Source organism: Parus major, chromosome 2 (genome assembly GCF_001522545.3).
Source record: "Parus major isolate Abel chromosome 2, Parus_major1.1, whole genome shotgun sequence".
Classification (NCBI taxonomy): Eukaryota; Metazoa; Chordata; class Aves; order Passeriformes; family Paridae; genus Parus; species Parus major.
Genome location: NC_031769.1, coordinates 78,167,230 through 78,184,606, shown reverse-complemented (window position 1 = coordinate 78,184,606; position 17,377 = coordinate 78,167,230). Strand labels below are relative to the sequence as shown.

At 34.4% G+C, this 17,377-nt stretch overlaps 1 protein-coding gene across 1 annotated transcript in view; it reads right to left on the bottom strand.

Moving 5' to 3' along the window:
* The window catches only part of DNAH5 (dynein axonemal heavy chain 5), a 120,059-nt gene that overhangs the window by 15,646 nt on the left and 87,036 nt on the right, over positions 1-17,377 (bottom strand). The window contains exons 59-70 of the mRNA XM_033519319.1: positions 15,771-15,974; positions 14,234-14,413; positions 13,220-13,357; positions 12,510-12,645; positions 10,780-11,096; positions 9,348-9,503; positions 8,777-8,959; positions 3,999-4,242; positions 2,876-2,990; positions 2,223-2,413; positions 1,197-1,318; positions 194-343 (exon numbers count right to left, since the gene is read on the bottom strand). Coding sequence (XP_033375210.1) covers positions 194-343; positions 1,197-1,318; positions 2,223-2,413; positions 2,876-2,990; positions 3,999-4,242; positions 8,777-8,959; positions 9,348-9,503; positions 10,780-11,096; positions 12,510-12,645; positions 13,220-13,357; positions 14,234-14,413; positions 15,771-15,974 — 2,136 coding nt within the window. The remainder of the gene's footprint in view (positions 1-193; positions 344-1,196; positions 1,319-2,222; positions 2,414-2,875; positions 2,991-3,998; positions 4,243-8,776; positions 8,960-9,347; positions 9,504-10,779; positions 11,097-12,509; positions 12,646-13,219; positions 13,358-14,233; positions 14,414-15,770; positions 15,975-17,377) is intronic.

The following is a 17,377-nucleotide window of genomic DNA, read 5'->3' as shown; positions in this document are numbered from 1 at the left end:
AATATATTGGCATAACTTGTTATTACTGTCCTTGTAACAAATACATAAATGGTCTGAAAAGAATTTCAGAAAATACAGCATAAAGGTCCATTACAAAAAGGTGTTTAGAATTATGTAAGATAGTACTAACCTGCCATCTGGAAACTATTATTCTAGTGCTACCTAGATAGATCATGTAGCTATCTAAATATACCTGAGCTATGGTCCTGTCAGGACACCAAGATCTGATAAGAAGAAGATGTCTGAAGCAGTCCAGAGATTGCCCATATCCACTAGGAACCAATTCTTCTTCGGGATTCTTACTATCAAACCAGATTTTCCACTGCTTCTCTTCTCTGGAAATCTGCAATTATACCATCAAAGAAGCAAATATCACTAAGCAGACAAGTCATCTTTGCACTGCCACTAGGTTGCAAACTTTTAATGAGAGTCAGAGACATGTAATCCACACCCAGGCATTTGTTTAGAGATATTCTTCCACAGATTTAATAAGGCTATTAAAAATGATAGGATAAAATTTCAGATTATAAGTATGCTATTGTAGAACGCAACACCCTAGAGTATTCATATTCTGAAAACAGGAGCTACTAATCACTATTTTCTATTATGATGTAATATCTATCTATGTCAGAACATGGATAGTTAGGCACAGATATGGCTTTGAGAACAGCAAGTACATAATTGCTCCCCACATGAATGTGCAGAAAAGTTTCCTTCACCCATACCAAAAGCTATTTACCATGAGCTACAATACACTTAGTGTCCCGTAAGACTCTTCATGCAAGTACTGAATTTACTGAACACCTTCCCCCTTACTTTTACTCCATGTAACCAGAGAAATACTGGAACAAGCATCATAAAACATAGTGTAAGAAAGTACAACAGGGATTCAAGATAAACTAACAACCAGAATAAGAATAAAGTTGCAATGTATGACTTGGATAATGGCAAGTTGATAATCTAAAAATATTATAATTATATAAAGTGTGAACACTCTACACTCTTCTTATTTCCCTAGGGGTGGTTGAGTCTTTATATCAACGTAAGTTGCTAAGCAGACAGGGCCATAACTGTGGCTATCTGCTGTCAGTTTTGTTTCACTTCTACAAAATAAACCAGTTTCCACCATTTGGCTTGATGACTACCAGACAATTACTTTTTAAACAAGAGATCAACTTTAAAAAGCTCTTACGCACTTGATCAAGAATAGCTGAAAACTGTTTAAGCTTACTGAGCTCCACCAAGTTCAACCAAGTCATATCCAGAATCCATTTAGCTGGCTTAGGAGGACAAGCTTTAAGGTCTAGGGAAGCACCACCTACAAGAAATTGAAATGAGTCATTAGTACTATTGGAGAGACAAAGAAAAATAAACCAAATAAAAGGGAAAAATCAAATACAATAATCCAGTTTTTAAATCATGATGTTACAGGAGTTTTCTACCTTACAAAACTATGCCATATTTGATTAAGCTGAGTTTGCAATTTGGTTAGTTTATAATATTATTTTCTTTTTATATATTTTGTACCTTAAACAGAAGTCTTAATCAATTTATATTTTGAGGCTTTACTGGTTTTTTGTGCAATGTGCCTGGAATTAAATGCTTTTTGGGGAAAGATATACTGAAAATTCAACATGGAAAAATTCACATATACAATCCATAAATAAATGTTGCCTGGAAAATTAAGTCTCTTGAAAAGGTAATACAAAATGGATCCAAACATTCAAGTGAACTCAGTCCTTGTATGCACTCAAGACCAAAGCCTTGACCTTGTCACATGCAGCTTAGACTCCGATGTCCTTTTAAACTGTTAGCATCATTTTCTGCTCCTATTTGCTACAGTTTCTATATGTTTAGTACAATAATAATTTTTCTATTATCTAAATAATAGAATCTTTCTATTATTTCTACTAAGATAATCTTTCTATTATCTTAACATATACCTGATGGTATTTGAGCAGCAGACATAAAGGATACTTAACAATATTCCTTTTAAATTCTCATGATTACAAAGACATATTCATCAATATTCAGTGTGCTGCTATAAATTAGAACTATCAGACAATGTTGTCTGTCACCAGATCAGAATGATAAACATGTATTGTTACAACTGACTGGGTTCTCATGTGCAAAAGGAAGGAGCATGCTGTCTAGGAGATACAAATACATAAATTTTCTATAATAATAATCTGTTCTCATTAAAATTTATTCATAGTTCCAACCTTTAATAAATGTCAGAAATTCTTCATGCTTCACTCTGTTTCTTTGTATATCAATCTTCAAAGTAAGCAGCAATGTGAAAAGAAATTTGTGCTCCTCATAGAGCCCTCGGGCAGTATATTTGAATATTTCGTATGTCATATGTTCAATGATATTGGTAACCCTCTTGCTGGTTATAGGGCTCTTGGCAGACCTGTTAGAAGAAAGGTCTGCAGTTGAAAGGTGATTTGCTTAGGCTTTATAAAAAGGAATACTATGCAAAAGAGAAAAGGCCACAGTTCAGTATTTTCAAAATATGAAAAATAATAGATTTAGAAGAGAATATCAGCAAACTGGCAACAACTTTCAGATTGAAGCAACAACAACAACAACAAATCCTTTCTAATCAAGATTTTTTTTGCCCGGCTAAAAATCAATGCAGTATAATATTTTTTTATTATCTAATGGCAAATTTAGAAAGACTCTAAGTGTATTAGAAGGTTCTTTGCCTTGCTAAGTGACAAAGTTCTATGGGTATTAAGCTGACAATTCCTGGTCAAGATGATAAGAAGCAGCAGTCTTCTTTCTGATATCAGTTTGCAATAAATCTTTACTGTACTGCAAGCACCTCCAGGAGTGGGTAAATACAAATTATACTTATTGTTAGCTAAATTACCTGGCTAGGGAGCGGTCAAAAAGCCCCAAAAACTGCCAAAGTGATGTCTGATACATGACATTGACCATGCTCATCTCAGTGAGAAGGAAGTACAAGATGCTACCTCGAGTTGCAACTGAAGAATGGGAAAGAAAAATTTGTTCAAAGTAGAAATGCAGAGCTGAAAACTTTAACTCTCCAAAACAGGTGCAGTGATTTTAACACTAATGATAACTGAAGAACCTTGAGTTTCTCTACTCATTACTGCCAGAAAAATAATAAAAATAATTCATTTAACCCTAGTTTATACATCAGGGGAAAAAAATAAATTCTGTAATTAATGCAAAGTATGTAAAGTCCAGTTTTCAAATACGAGCATGTCTGGAGAGCAGCCTGATAGTACACTGCAATATTGAGATCATCAGCAGAACATATAAAAATTATGGTTGTTTGCTGTTTAAGTATCCAAATAAATTTCTTTTTACAGACTTTTACAAGTGTCATATAAAAGTCAAATTAACTGTATTGATTTAACTTCCCAACACTGATTTAACTTCTTTTTAGCAGTCATTCAGTTTTAAATGCAAAGGTTTTACAATATCTGTAATGTTTCTCATACACTAACTGTACCACCTTACACATTTCCTAGAATGCAGGCAATTACAGGAAGATATTTCCCCCCCTGTTTTTTTCACATTATTACCTGTCAGTTAAAAGTCAAAAGACTCATGAAATGTGCTGACTATAATAACCTAAGGATAAATGATGAAGCATTCATCAGAACTGATATAAAGAGTACTTAATGCTATATAAGCTCTGTAAAAGAATGTCAACATGTTGAACTCATACATATACTCACCTAAACACCCTAATGACTGATACACTTGTTTATAGAGCAATGGGAAGCCTACAAAGAGAACAATTCACTCGATTTTATAAATTCCACATGAGGCATAACATTGACTATTTTCTCCATTATAACTCAATATGACATTTCCTAGATACATTTTACTTACAGAAAAACACAGATCTCTCCTACCAGTTTTGGTCTTCCTGATCGCATCCTACAGTTTCTCCTAGTTTAAGTATTGATGTTTTAAATACATGGTGTAGCTATTAGTCTTCCATCACTACCTTCACTCACCAGGTCTGTACTCTTCACGGGCTGTATTGATCTGCACTTCAGTTTCAGCAGAAGTTTGTAGTTTCTGTGTTACTTCCTCAGCAGTCTTTTTAGTGTTACTCAATACAATCAGTAGAGTCTCATCATCTGCCAGAGAACTCTTAGTGCTTGTAAGTCGAAATAAAAGGTTATCTTCTAGGTCTTTAATCCTCCTTTTGTTCATAGTCACATCTTCAATAAGATCAGTTCTTTCTTTCTCTAATTCCTATAATATTACATGGTAATATTTGGGAAACAGAAGAGCAATCAAAAATAAAAATAAACCATTTTGCTTAAAAATAGTGATCCTACTAAAACAGTGCAGGTCAAGACTAGCTGCATTAATTTGGGGAAATTCCAGTGGTATTTTTGACACAAAGATTGATTGCCAGGATCTTAACCTGCTACATAAGTAGACATTAACAAATAATTTCTACAAATATTATGGAAGATGCTTGTATCATGCCCTAAAAGAATAATAAGTTTGCAATTGTTTGTCTTCTCTTTCTGTTTCAGAAAAGATGAATGCAAACACTATTCCAGACATAAGTTTTTATTCCCCTCCATGTAATCTTATCCTCGTTCATGCCTTGCTTTACAATCACCATGTTGAAAATTTAGTCTCAATGGCCATCCTTAGTCATCAAATCAAGCATCAGATATTTCAAGAAGTGCCAATACTCCTCCATCAAACAGGGATAATTTCAGCCTCTTACTAAAATACTTCATTGCTTAAGAAAGTGTGTAGGACTTGAATTACTTTACTAGAAGTATTTATTTTATACATTTAGTAGTACAATCTGGGTGGTTTATGTACCTAGTTTCTTTTCCAGTGCCCAAATATAGAAGATGGATAACTATTAATTAGGAGTTTAACATTAAAAAACAGCTATTTGAAATCTCTAGAAAAATATTTTTCAGCTATAACAGTCCTTTCAGTTCATTCTTAAAATTAACCTTTAAAAAATTAATACAAATTAGTCCCTCAGAGATAAAAATCCTCTACTGATATATTAAAAAATGTTTCAACATAGTGAAGTAAAAGGAAAGAAAATGGAGAGGGTGGGTTAAGAGTTTTTCATAAGATAAGTTTAATATGAATCTTATGAATGAAGAGTAAGAGTAAGTGTTAGAAATATTTGCTGTCTAGTTAAATACTTCACAAAGTTTATAAAGGTCTGGTGAATAATTTTAACAATGTCCCTCCAAACCTGGAAGTTCTATGTTCACTCCATCATTGCCAAGTCCATTTCCATGTTGCTTAGCAGCTGCTAATATTCCAAAGAAACAGGGACAGCACTAAGAAATACATGAATTCTCATACAGAACTAGAGACATAATGGACCTGAGCCCTTAGCAAGGTGTAAGGAGAGGTGTTTTACTCTCCCATTTGAGTAGTCTTCATTTAGACAGCTTTGAAACACTATTAAAACATTTTAATTTTTTTTTTCCACATTCTATTAACATAAAAAGGAAATTAAGAAAAATCATCTTATTATTATCTGAGTTTGAGTTTTTCTTGGAATATTGAAACATCATTATCATCATCAGGTAAAAAATATTTAGTTGGGCAACCATTTTAGAATAATGCACATACAACCTAACAGAAGATGTTCTTACTTATTCAAAAGATTCTGACAAAAACTGATGAAAATAGACAAGAAAACAGTTAGCTGCATTTCAATCAACTGCTGTTTCATGCAACTGAAGAAAACCAGGTAACAGCTTCATGAAGCATTTTTTTCATGCAAGTTTGATGAAATAGAAACTTTTTTTTAAAGAATTGTATTAAAAGAAAGTTATCATCAAATTAAATATAATAATTAACATACTGAGCCACATTAAACTTTATGCTTTACTGAGTTCAGTTTAAAAAGTTAAACATACTTTAGAATTCAATGCTTCATCAAAACAGAAAGCTATTCTCCTCACAAGAGCCTGAGAAACAAATTGGAAACAGTTACCAAGCTAAAGTGAAGTAACCCTAGTTGAAAACCTTAGTGAAGAAAAAAAATCACCTATTAAGCTCTTAAAATGCTCTTTGCAGATCAGAAAATGTAAATAGTTGAAAGCTTTCTTCGTATCTTCAAAAATCTCCTGCCATAACACCAAGGATGCAGAAAAAATAAGCCAAGTTACCGTGTACATAAATTCAAGGAATTTGCACCAAGTAGGCTATTTCAAATCCAGTTTTATGGAATTCCTTTCACAAGCAGATGACATTTTACCGACTTTACCAAAGAATGCTATTTCTTGTTAATGTTCATAAAATATGAAAGCTGCTACATAGTTAATATCATCCTGTCACAAAATGATTCACAAGTACAAGAATTTTTATCAACTGTTCCTTACAAAACTTGAGCCTTTTTCCAGCAAAAATCTTGATATATGAATGTGAAAATTCAAAAAGCCACAGAGTTATTGCATATTATAACTCTATTACTAATCTGACTTATCTGTGACACTAAATAAGCAAGTTTTTTTTCAAATTACATAACAGCCAATGTATCAAAATAATGATATCATTAAAATACCCTAAGTTATACTACCTTCAGACATATATCAAATCTCTCAAATCCAAGAAATATAGTAGAATCAAATTTATACATATATACCAGCTGCCTATTGACCTTATGCTTCACCTGTATCTTGCAATTGGTTTAACATTCTGGTGAAAAATAAGAAATCAGTACCAGTGCTCCTATCAGTAAACAATTAATTCCGTGAGATGTATGTGACAAAGATTCTTCTAATGGTCATAGCAGACAACAGAGAGTCAGACTCTGTAGAAACTTTAAATGACATGCTGTAAACATTCCTTTTCCTTGCTGAGGTCTAAACCTCATTCATTCTAAGCCAGAACCATGTAAGAGGTGGCAGAATGGGAAGTATAGAAATGTGCATAAAAATCTTGAAGAACTCTGATTTCAAATAAATAATCTCTTCTCTTTCTCAGACAGAAGTTCCATACACACATTGTAACAATGGATATCACAAAGCAGCCATACTGCCCAAATCATTTGACTAACTACCTCACAATAAAATAATTCCACCACTCTTCCACCAAAGGCTACAAAAGGTAGTAAGAATCCGGACACTTAAGAGGGAAACTCCATATTCCCAAAAATGCATCATTATCCATCATAGAAAAGTATTTGGATGGTGTTATGTGTTCAAAATGACTCCTCAGGAAACCTTGAACCACAAGATGTATAAAAAGAACCCAAGAAAACTGCAACATGGTGAGTATGTTCTGTAGAAGTTCTCCTGCCTGTTAAGTGGTCCACTCATCATTTATCTAGAGGAAATATCCCCAGGTGGTTTCAAATAAAACAGTAGTGAGTATAACACTGAGAAGCTGGTAGAGAGAGCACCATATGTCCACTTTTTAGACATTCCCATTTAGTGACAGAGGCCATTGAATAGTAGTATAATTTTAATTTGGAAGGCACCTACAGAAATTAACTAGTTCAACCCCTGCTCAGATCTGAACAGCTCATTTGCTCAGGGCAATGTCCACGTGAATCTTGAACCCTTCCAAGAATAAAAATTCCACAAAATCCTTGGTTAAGCTGCTCCTGCATTTAACCACCCTCAATGTAATTCTTTTCTCCCTAATATCTAATCAGAATTCCCCATGTTCCAACTTGAGTCTCTTACTTCTCCATCTATTTCTTGACTCCTCTGAGAAAAGTCAAGGTCCTCCCTTTCCTGTGTCCTCCAAGCAAGCACACAGCAACAGCAGTGACTGGAGGAATTTGTCTCCTGGAGGAATGTACTGTATTTCAAGGCCCAAGAAATGAAGTTTGGCATAAGGCTTTGTGAATATACACATCACAGCATGTTTTAGACAGACAGTGATAATTTCATTACATAGTGGGTTGACAGGCTGTCAGTGGTTGAAGAGAAGCTGATGGTGCAATGAAGCTGTCTGACAAAAAACAGACCTTAACAGATTGAGTGTGATTTCTCTCACGAGATCCATTCACTGTTTGGGAATGAAATTAAACTACTTGATGTGGACAAAATGACTGAGGCTATTAACAAGAAAAATCTTACATTGGCAGGGCAGAGGGAAATGTTGGAAGGACAGGAGAACCTCAACAGATGCCACAATAAGGAAGCAAAGATATTCCTGTTATTCCTCTCTAGTGAAGGTAAACTGGAACTATTGCCAAAATCTTAGTAAATACAGTAGTAAATACACAGTCATAGCTGCATAGTGTTTCTTTTGACATCACATTGCCTGACCTTATAGTTACAGGGATTAGCTGTCCCATACTTAAAAAGATACCAATCAACCTCCCTCCAGAACTGCAGGTAGCATGTGGATTGGGACTGGTATCCAGAACCTGGACTTCCTCAACTAATATATCTGCAATGACAAAATAAATAGGTAGCCCATTTTCCCTTGGAGCAAGGAAGTAACTAAGTCTGAATTCTTTGCACTAGGTTATGTTGCCATGAGCTCCAGAGTGTAGACAGAAGAAGATAGTTTTGATTGCAGACTCTTTTGCTTTTCACAGGCCATTCTCATGAGGCAGAAAAATGAGGTTAATACAGTAGAGTTGCAATAATAAAGAGACAGAGAAACTTCCACATGAATGAGTCAATTGCTTCTGTGCCACTTTTTAAACCATTACAAATAGATTATATTAAGAATAATCACAATACAGAGAGAGAGAAAGTTACTTTGCAATATGGGAATTAAGCATTCTACAGGTACAGCCAGGAAAAATAGATACATTTAATTCTTTTACCTGTTTCTCTGTGAGAATGACTCTGCCTAAGAGCTGATTTTCAAGACCTTTCAAGGTTACTGTAAAATCAATGATGGAGGTTTGAGCACTAATTTCAGGAGAGTAACACGGATTTGACAGTTTTGTAGTAATGTAAAGTCTGAAGCCATTCATAACATCTACTTCCTTATCACCAACTTTCACCTTAAGAAAAATATTAAAAAGAATATTTTAAATATCAAGAGCCAATACACACTTTTTCAGATACTGCAAAAGGCACAAAAATCCAGTTTTAAACCATACACCTGATGCAAGAAATTTGTTGAGAACAGTCAAGGACCACTTTAAATGGCCTATTCCAGACTTATTTCAACTTCTAAAAATTATCATAAGCAAAGGAAAAAGGAAATCTTTACATTAAATATATTAACCTTTGGGAACTTAACCCTACCTTATTTTTTCTTGTATTAGCATTAATCAAGTTTAAATGAGTTTAATTTTTTATAGTCCTATATTTATTTTGCTAAGGAGATGGTGTGGGGAGGGGAAGGAAAGAGGAATTTCCACATTTGCTCATTTGTTTCATTTTTACCTTATTGGCTGAACCTGTTTTAATGATGTTTCTTTCCAAAACATTATCAAGTGCTGGGTCAAGCTCTTCTCCAACATCTTCTACTAAAAGAGGTCTTCCCAAAGAAAGACTGTCCTCTAAGTGGTTTCTAAAATACTTGTGATTCAAAGAAGTGATCTGAAAACATAGATGCAATATTTTATGCCCATTTACCAAGCTTTTTGTTAGCTTTATATTTATAAATTATTTAATTTTCTTTAAATGAAATACTTTCTTTACTGCCAAAAACAATGATCCTGTGAGTAGATTAGTACTAAGCCAAGGAACAGTAACATCAGCATACTCTATTGCCAGATCTCATGGAATGCAAAGTTCTATTTTTCAGCTGCAAAGGTAGAAACAAAGCAGCACTGAGCATTTGCAGTTTTGACATCCCGTGAGTACAACTACTCAAGAATTTCACAGAAAAAATTCACAGGAACCTTTTAGAACCTTCAATTTTATCTTGGATAACATCTCCAAGTCAAACTGCAGCAGAATCATTTCAAGGTAAGTATTCTGAGAGTTTTTTTTAACCCTTGAAAATTAGAGGTTTACATGGAACAGGACTTTAAACAGTTTTTGCTTCAAATGGACCTCAGTATAACTGGGATTTTCAATATGTTCAAAAAGCACATTCAGCTTAGACTTTAATAAAGCTATAAACAAACTAATAAATGTTTTTATCATAACTAAGCAACCATTAAAGGTTTCCACACCTAGATAACAATCAGCATGAAATTGATAGTAATATTATCAGAACTACTCTATTATCACACTTCAAGCTACTTTTATGGCTTCAGGGATTTTTTTTAAAAGCTAGTTTATTGGTGTAATCATAATTGTAGCCACTAAGGACATTCTTCCTTATATTTTCTTGTATGAATTGAATTTGTTTATCTTCAGGTACAGCCTTCTCAGACTGTACACTGTAGTACTACATCTTCCCTGTATATCCACAGAGCACATAGCAGCTGACATCCACACTAAGACAACAGAAATTAACAATAATTTCTGATTAAAAGATGAAAAAATATCTTGCTGTCAATCTTCATTTATAAACACATGAAATTGTATTAATCATTAATCAACTAGTTGGTGGTTTTTTCCTAACACTTACATTATTCTGAAAACATGTTTATTACCAGACATTGCCCATCCAGCCTATTTTCCAAAGTTTATGTTTCATTAAAATAAAGTCTTTAAACAAATGGAGTGTCTGGTGCTAAAGAATACACATCCACCTCTAGCCAAATATCAAATCCACTAAAATATATCTGAGATATTTGTTATTTTCAAACCAGAAACTTTTTATATAAATGGCATTTATAAAGTATTAGGCGAATCACAGAATTGCAATGCTCTGTAAACTAAGAGTTTTTTGGGATTAAGAAAGCACAAGCATTTCCGTTACCTGAAGGTCATTTCTGCCTTCCTTATTTTTAATCCAAATTTTACCCTGTGCTTGTGGATCAATTAATAAAGGATAACGAGATGCTTTAGTGACAATAATCGCATTCTGTATGGATAAGTCATCATTTGGCAATCCTTGCAGGTTCCATTCACTGATAGTTGGAGCATCAGTCAACATTTCAATGAGATTCAAGTTGTTACGGAAAGGAATTTTACGGCTTTTCATTTCCTTTTGCCAGTCATTTAACAGCAGACTGCGGAACTCTTGGTTAAAAGGACCAAAGTAGGACAGAAAAGCTGTAGCCAAGAGTACATCACCTCAAAGAGAAAAAGGAGGGAAACAAAAAAACAAAACCAAAGTGTTACAACTTTGACAATTCTATCAATGAACAAGCTGTTTCCTTCACTAGTTGCTACATGTTTTGGCTGGTAGCTGAATGACCCATAAAGAAGACAAATCAATCCTTTTTCCAAGGCTCATGGTATGGCATGACAATGGTTCATTTCAGTAGAGGACACATTTACTTTGTTCTTACTATGCAATTGTAGGAATCAAGAGATCAGCATTTGGAAGCTTGTTAAGGTCAGCTCAACACAAATGTAACACTATTCCTAACACCAGATCCTGCACAAGCAGGACACGGCAGAGAGAACTTACTCAGAAATTTCTAATTCCATTATTTCTTTGTGCACTCATAAGAACGGGCTTAAACCATGGGAGGGGTGATTGGGGGAAGAATGGGAGAGGGCGGGGTAGAACCCCTTGTAAGCACTAATTCAATTAAATTATTATTGTAAACAAATTACAATGATGAGTACTGGTAATAAAAACTGTCACAGACATCATTATGGAGGTATTAAATGTGACAACTTTTAATCTTCTGCTCAGTTTCAAAATTTTCCCCCTAAATTTCATGACACCATAGTTTGAGAGGGTTTTGTACTTCTGAAATGAGAATGCAAGATTTAAACTGGAGAAGATATCATACTTTTATACTGACCCTAATACTTTTTGGACATTTTCAAGTTATCTATAAAAGAAATAGGATGAATCTGTGGGGAAGGTATCCCACACTTTTAAAAAGTTAATACACACATATATATTATACCAGCAAATAAAATACAACCTAGTTACTATAATACGACCTATGCAACAAGGCTGCTTTTTGCAGCCTTTCAAGATAGAGGGCAGAGAAGAAACTTCAGCCCACAGTAAATGATGAGATAGATTTCATTTATTGATCTAACTAATGAGTTAGTTTACAAGTACAAAATCAAAAAATAATAATGACCTCTAAGAAGCAAATTTTTATGTACATTAGTAACTGCAGTTAAAAATATTGATTTCTACATGTAAATGTCAGTGCCTGAGTGTCAGTCTTACTTGCCTCTATATATATTCTCAGTTATACACGTTTTATTGGCGCTTGCTAACATCACAGTCTCTTTGACTGTTACCTACAAGCATCAGTCAAGTTAAAATTTCAATGTCCCAGATATGTGCCACCACATTCACAGCATTCATTATCTTTTCTTTTTAATGTGAACTTTAGCCTTATCTTTATTTTTCACCTAACAGGGCTTTAGCAGTGGAATTAGAACAATTACCCTCATTTTTGAGACAGGGACCTAAGATACAAAGGAAAAGTCTGATGTTTCAAATGTTTTTAGTTTCACTACCCATTACAATTCAACTTGCTTCCATCTTCAAAGGTTTGGATAAAAACTTACCAACTAACCTCTTGGTTTGCATGGCAAATTCTTTACTCTGTTCTGTCCACCTCTCTTTTTCACCTGCTAAACCACTTATAAGACTTGAGGCAGTTTGCATTTTATGTCGGCAACGCTCAGCATCTTCCAGCAAAGTCTAGAGAAAACCATGCACCAACAGAAATTGTTTACATATCTAATAGACCAGAAAAATCTCTACAACCAGCAGATAAACAATAGCTTAGAAATATAGTCTCAAACATCTCTATCACCATGAAGAGGAGGGAAAGTGAAATGAGAAAAATATATCAGGACAAACTATCAACATCTCCCAGAAATATGATCCAATATTTATTTTTAATATTTCTGTTCTTAATTTTATTGTGGTGCAGTTGTTGAATAGTATGTAAAATTCTTGATACTTATTCATCCTGTGGAATTCTAAACAGATTTTCAATTATACATATCCAGCATACATGAAACTTGAAGTTACAATAGTAGGCACTGAAAAAAGAATACAAATAAAATAGTTTTTGAGGGGGTGGGAGGAAAAACGGAAGAGGATCAGAGGCAAAGGACAGAGGTAGAAAGCGAAGATGCAGTATTTCAATACTAGCTATCTCTTATCTTCTGTCCATCACCATCCTTTTCAAGGAATAATAGTGAAATTGAAAGAACACATTAAGTGTTCCTTAAAGCAAGGGTAGATACTTCTGTGAAGACCAGTTCACCTGTTTTTCTCTCATTGCATTTTCATACTCTGCTTGCACAATATCTAATTCTTCTTGCTTGGCTCCCAGTTCTTCTTGAGCTTTCTGCAGATCTAGCATAGCGTTGGTTAGGCGTTTCTCCTGAATTGCTAAATTAGCCTACAGAGCATAAAAACATAAAAGTATATTCATACACAGAGAACTTCAAAGCATTTGCTGTAATATATTTCAGAAAGTTTTACTGTACTACATTTCCAAATAAAATTCTTCAGGAGAGATTTCATCACTCAGCAAAACCTTTTATTTTTTCAACAAACTAAATTCTTACTTCACTTGAACAGCTGGTTTAATATCAATTAGAAAAAAATCATTGAAAATACTTCTGGAAATGCCAGTCATTCTTCATATGACACAAATGTTAGTCTGACATAGCTTACAGAAGAGAATGATGCCTCTAGAAGTCTACTTGATTTGTCCAACCAATATGCTAGGTCGAAACACAAATTTTTCTCCCTTCTCAGTCATTCTTATTATAATACAAGCTATTAAGCTCTGTTATTGAAAGCTCTGTGAAACATACTTAACCATGTTCTTCCTGACTTTCATTCTAACTACTTAGGCCTGTTTCATTTCTCTACATAACACAGATAAAGAGTCTACAATCTTCTTATGAACTGATATCTGGAACATTAAAATAACTAAATCTCAAGGCTTTTTTCTACTTAATTCAAAATTTTTTAAAAAAGAGCAACTGCAGTAGTGTATTTAACTAGATGACAGATGCTTTAACCCCATTCACTAGGAGTCCAGAGTCATAAAACCACACCATCTCTTTCATAATTTTGACAACTTACAAGTGGAAGTACATTTGAAATATAATTTTATTGTAGAATTACAGTGTTCAAGATAATAAATTTCTGGAGAGGGAAGCACCAGTTCAAATAAGGCAGATGAAGTTTCCCACAGATTAAATCCTCAAGTGCAAACAGGTAAGGATGAGAAGGAGAAGTGTCTTTGACTGAACTACAGACATACCTTTAATGGTAATACTTCTTTGTTGACGGAAAAAAATACCACCATAGCTTTGGTCCATGAGCAAAGGCCAGCAACATTCCCACATACTCTCTTAGCCGTCTCAATGTTGTAGTCCACCATTTCAAAATAAGGGCTCAAAAGTTCTACCACTTCTTCATTAATTGTGTCTTTCTGAAAATGCTGAATAAAAATTTTTAAAAGTACAAGACACAAAATATAAGTAATTAGTGTAAATTATATATACATGTATTTCAGAACACATAGAAAACTACAAAGATCACAAGTGTTACTTACAAACAGCTAATATGGAGTTATTTCTCACATGTACCCTTGAGACCTTTACCAAGTCATTCCATTGTTATATATACTTAGAACATGGAAAAAAGTTTGCCTTCATTTATGATCTTTGCTATCTCACACTCACCATTACTGTCACACAGATAATCATTGTTTCAAAATATCACTGGTCCTGCTTGAAATTTTATTTTGCTTAAGACATAGTAAATTTTGAAAATCTTCAAAAAGAAAATGAAGAGCTAAACTCTTGTTCAAAAATCTACATTCTAGAAGACAGTCCTTTCAAAGGGCAAGCCAGCCATCTTACCCTTAAATTACCTTGTCTAATTAATAGAATGTATTTAATTTTTTAAAGAATGTATTTTTACTCTTCTCTTGAAAAAGCCCATTTTTCCTTTTTCCTCTTGAAAAGCTCTCCATTTTATCCCTCAAATTTATTTACAAAGTATAATGAAACGCTATTCCAGAACTTGGAAAATAGCTGTTCCCTGAAGCACAAATAGGTTTAATTAAGCACAAGCAAAATGAAATGTTGAAGTCCCTTAGAAAATTAAAAACCTTTACAAGTAGATGCAATGTGAATACTACATAAATAACATCCATGCCACTATCAACCATACAAAACTGGTAAAGCCTCCTACTAGACCAGTGACAAATTAAGTAAACTAAAAATGCAAAAATCAGGGATGAAAACACACCATGTAGCAGGAAAACGTACCATTTATTCCCACTAGATAAATCACAATATTATTAGGTTTAGTTATGAATAGGTATTTGCTTACCAGTTTGTTTCCATTTCCCTAGACAAATGCTATGAACCAAAAAAAAACAGATTTAAAAAAGTTCTGATTGTGTTCATCCTAATAAACATCTATGCTTTTTCAAGCCAGTGCACAAGCTGCAATGTTGAAACTTAATGGAAAGTTAAATACCAGAAAAAAAAAAGTTTGTTATTAGCTTTAATGAAATGGGTAATGGCTATCCAAACCAAATGCTTAAAGCTTTGGGTCATTTGTCACCTAAAACAATTTCACTGCCTTACTTCAGAAAAATTATAATTGATTTATAACATGACTTTGCAAGAAGGGTTAAAGCTTATTTCATTCTGACATATTTATTCTTAGGCCCTTAACATCTATTGTGTGATTTCCCTTGCACATTTGTTCTCCTATGAACACCAGAGAAAGCACTGTCCTTTATTTTCTTTTATTATTAAAAAAAATAAAGATTGCACAGGTACCTGCAGGCTCTGTAAGAAGTTCCCTGTTGTCATCAGCTTCAGAGATTCTTGCCATGATGGGACAGTACAGCATTTTTCCTGATCAATTTTCACATGGTTGACTTTACGCTGGAAGAGCAGCAACACACAGTCCATGATACGCATGATGAGGTGAGGAGGTCGACCCAGTGTGCGGACAGTGGCAATATCTGCAGGTTTTATTGTCTAGGAATTTAAAACAAAGGGAAAAGCGATTACGGTTACTGTTCAGTTAATAAAACACGGAACATAAGCTCACCAACAGTATTAATCAATGGAAGAAAAGAAATATCTGTATTATTTTTACCGCTAAAAAGCATGGAGCTAGAAGGAGCCCACAATCCGATTTTCACTAGTAACTCCTATCAAGTACTAGGAAACCACAGCACAGGACCTCCACAGCAGCACCTTAAAACTCAAAACTACCATAAACTGTTTTGATGATAAAAAACAGCAAAGCAGAAATACCTTGAAATTTTACTTGTTTCTTTAAATGTGAACATATTGACCAGAAACTGAGTCTAGAAAGGAAATACTTTTTGTGGACACACAGAAATTTAAGGTAAATTACGGAAACCAGTGAGAAGGCCTGGTATATGTATATGTTTGCACCTTCTAGTACATCTTACCAGGAATACTCCTGGCACAGGAGCAGGCCTGCGAGAAAAATAAATTACAATAAGGTATGAAAACCTAGGCTAAGTAAGCCTAGGGTGCAAGTCTAACACTATAACTCATAACTCTACATCATGAGTCAGAAAAGACTTATCAGAAAAGTCAGCTGAAGATGTCTCCTTAGAGAATTGATTCAAGCAGTAGTGCTTACTGCACCACATGCAGAGCAACAAAACCACTGAACAATGGGAACTGCTGATGGGCAGACCCGCTCCTACAACACACACAAGTCTGAGCAGAAGCTTTGCTTGTTCACATCAGTCCAAGTACACAACAGCCCAAACATGAAAAAAGATTACTGCGAGTGTTATGACACCTTGCTTCTAGCCTAGCACACACCTCACTGGGAATTCACAAAGACAGAATTTAATTACTTGTGTCTATACTTCAATAAAGGGATTTCCAAGTACTGCAGGCTATCCAGATAGCCTTCCCTCTGCCAGCCCTTTGTTTCCCTTCAATTTTTCGCTGCTTATTGGATTCAGTGTGCACCAAATAATTCACCAGAATTTTTCCAGGTATCTGCATGAAAATTTTAACCAGTATTTCTTAGTCAATGTTAGGAAATTCAGCTCAGCCTCTTTTTGCTGACATACAAATGGTGGCAAAATTGTTACATTTAAGTTTTATTTATTTATTTACTTGTCTCTAACTGTGCACTGAATGCACTATTTTTTTTACAGGGTAAAGTGCAACAAAGTTTTACTGAACTTTGACAATTCTTACTCAAATATTAAAAAACTAATCTCATTATATATTTAGAAATGCTTACAAGATCTTGTGTACCCACCCTTCTGGGGAGGGGAGGCAGGCCAGGAGGGAGGGAGGGAAGGCAGGAAGGCAGGGCAGACAGGGTGGGAGGAAGTGTGGGAGAGAGGAAGTGTGGGAGAGAGGCAGGCAGGCAGGCAGGCAGG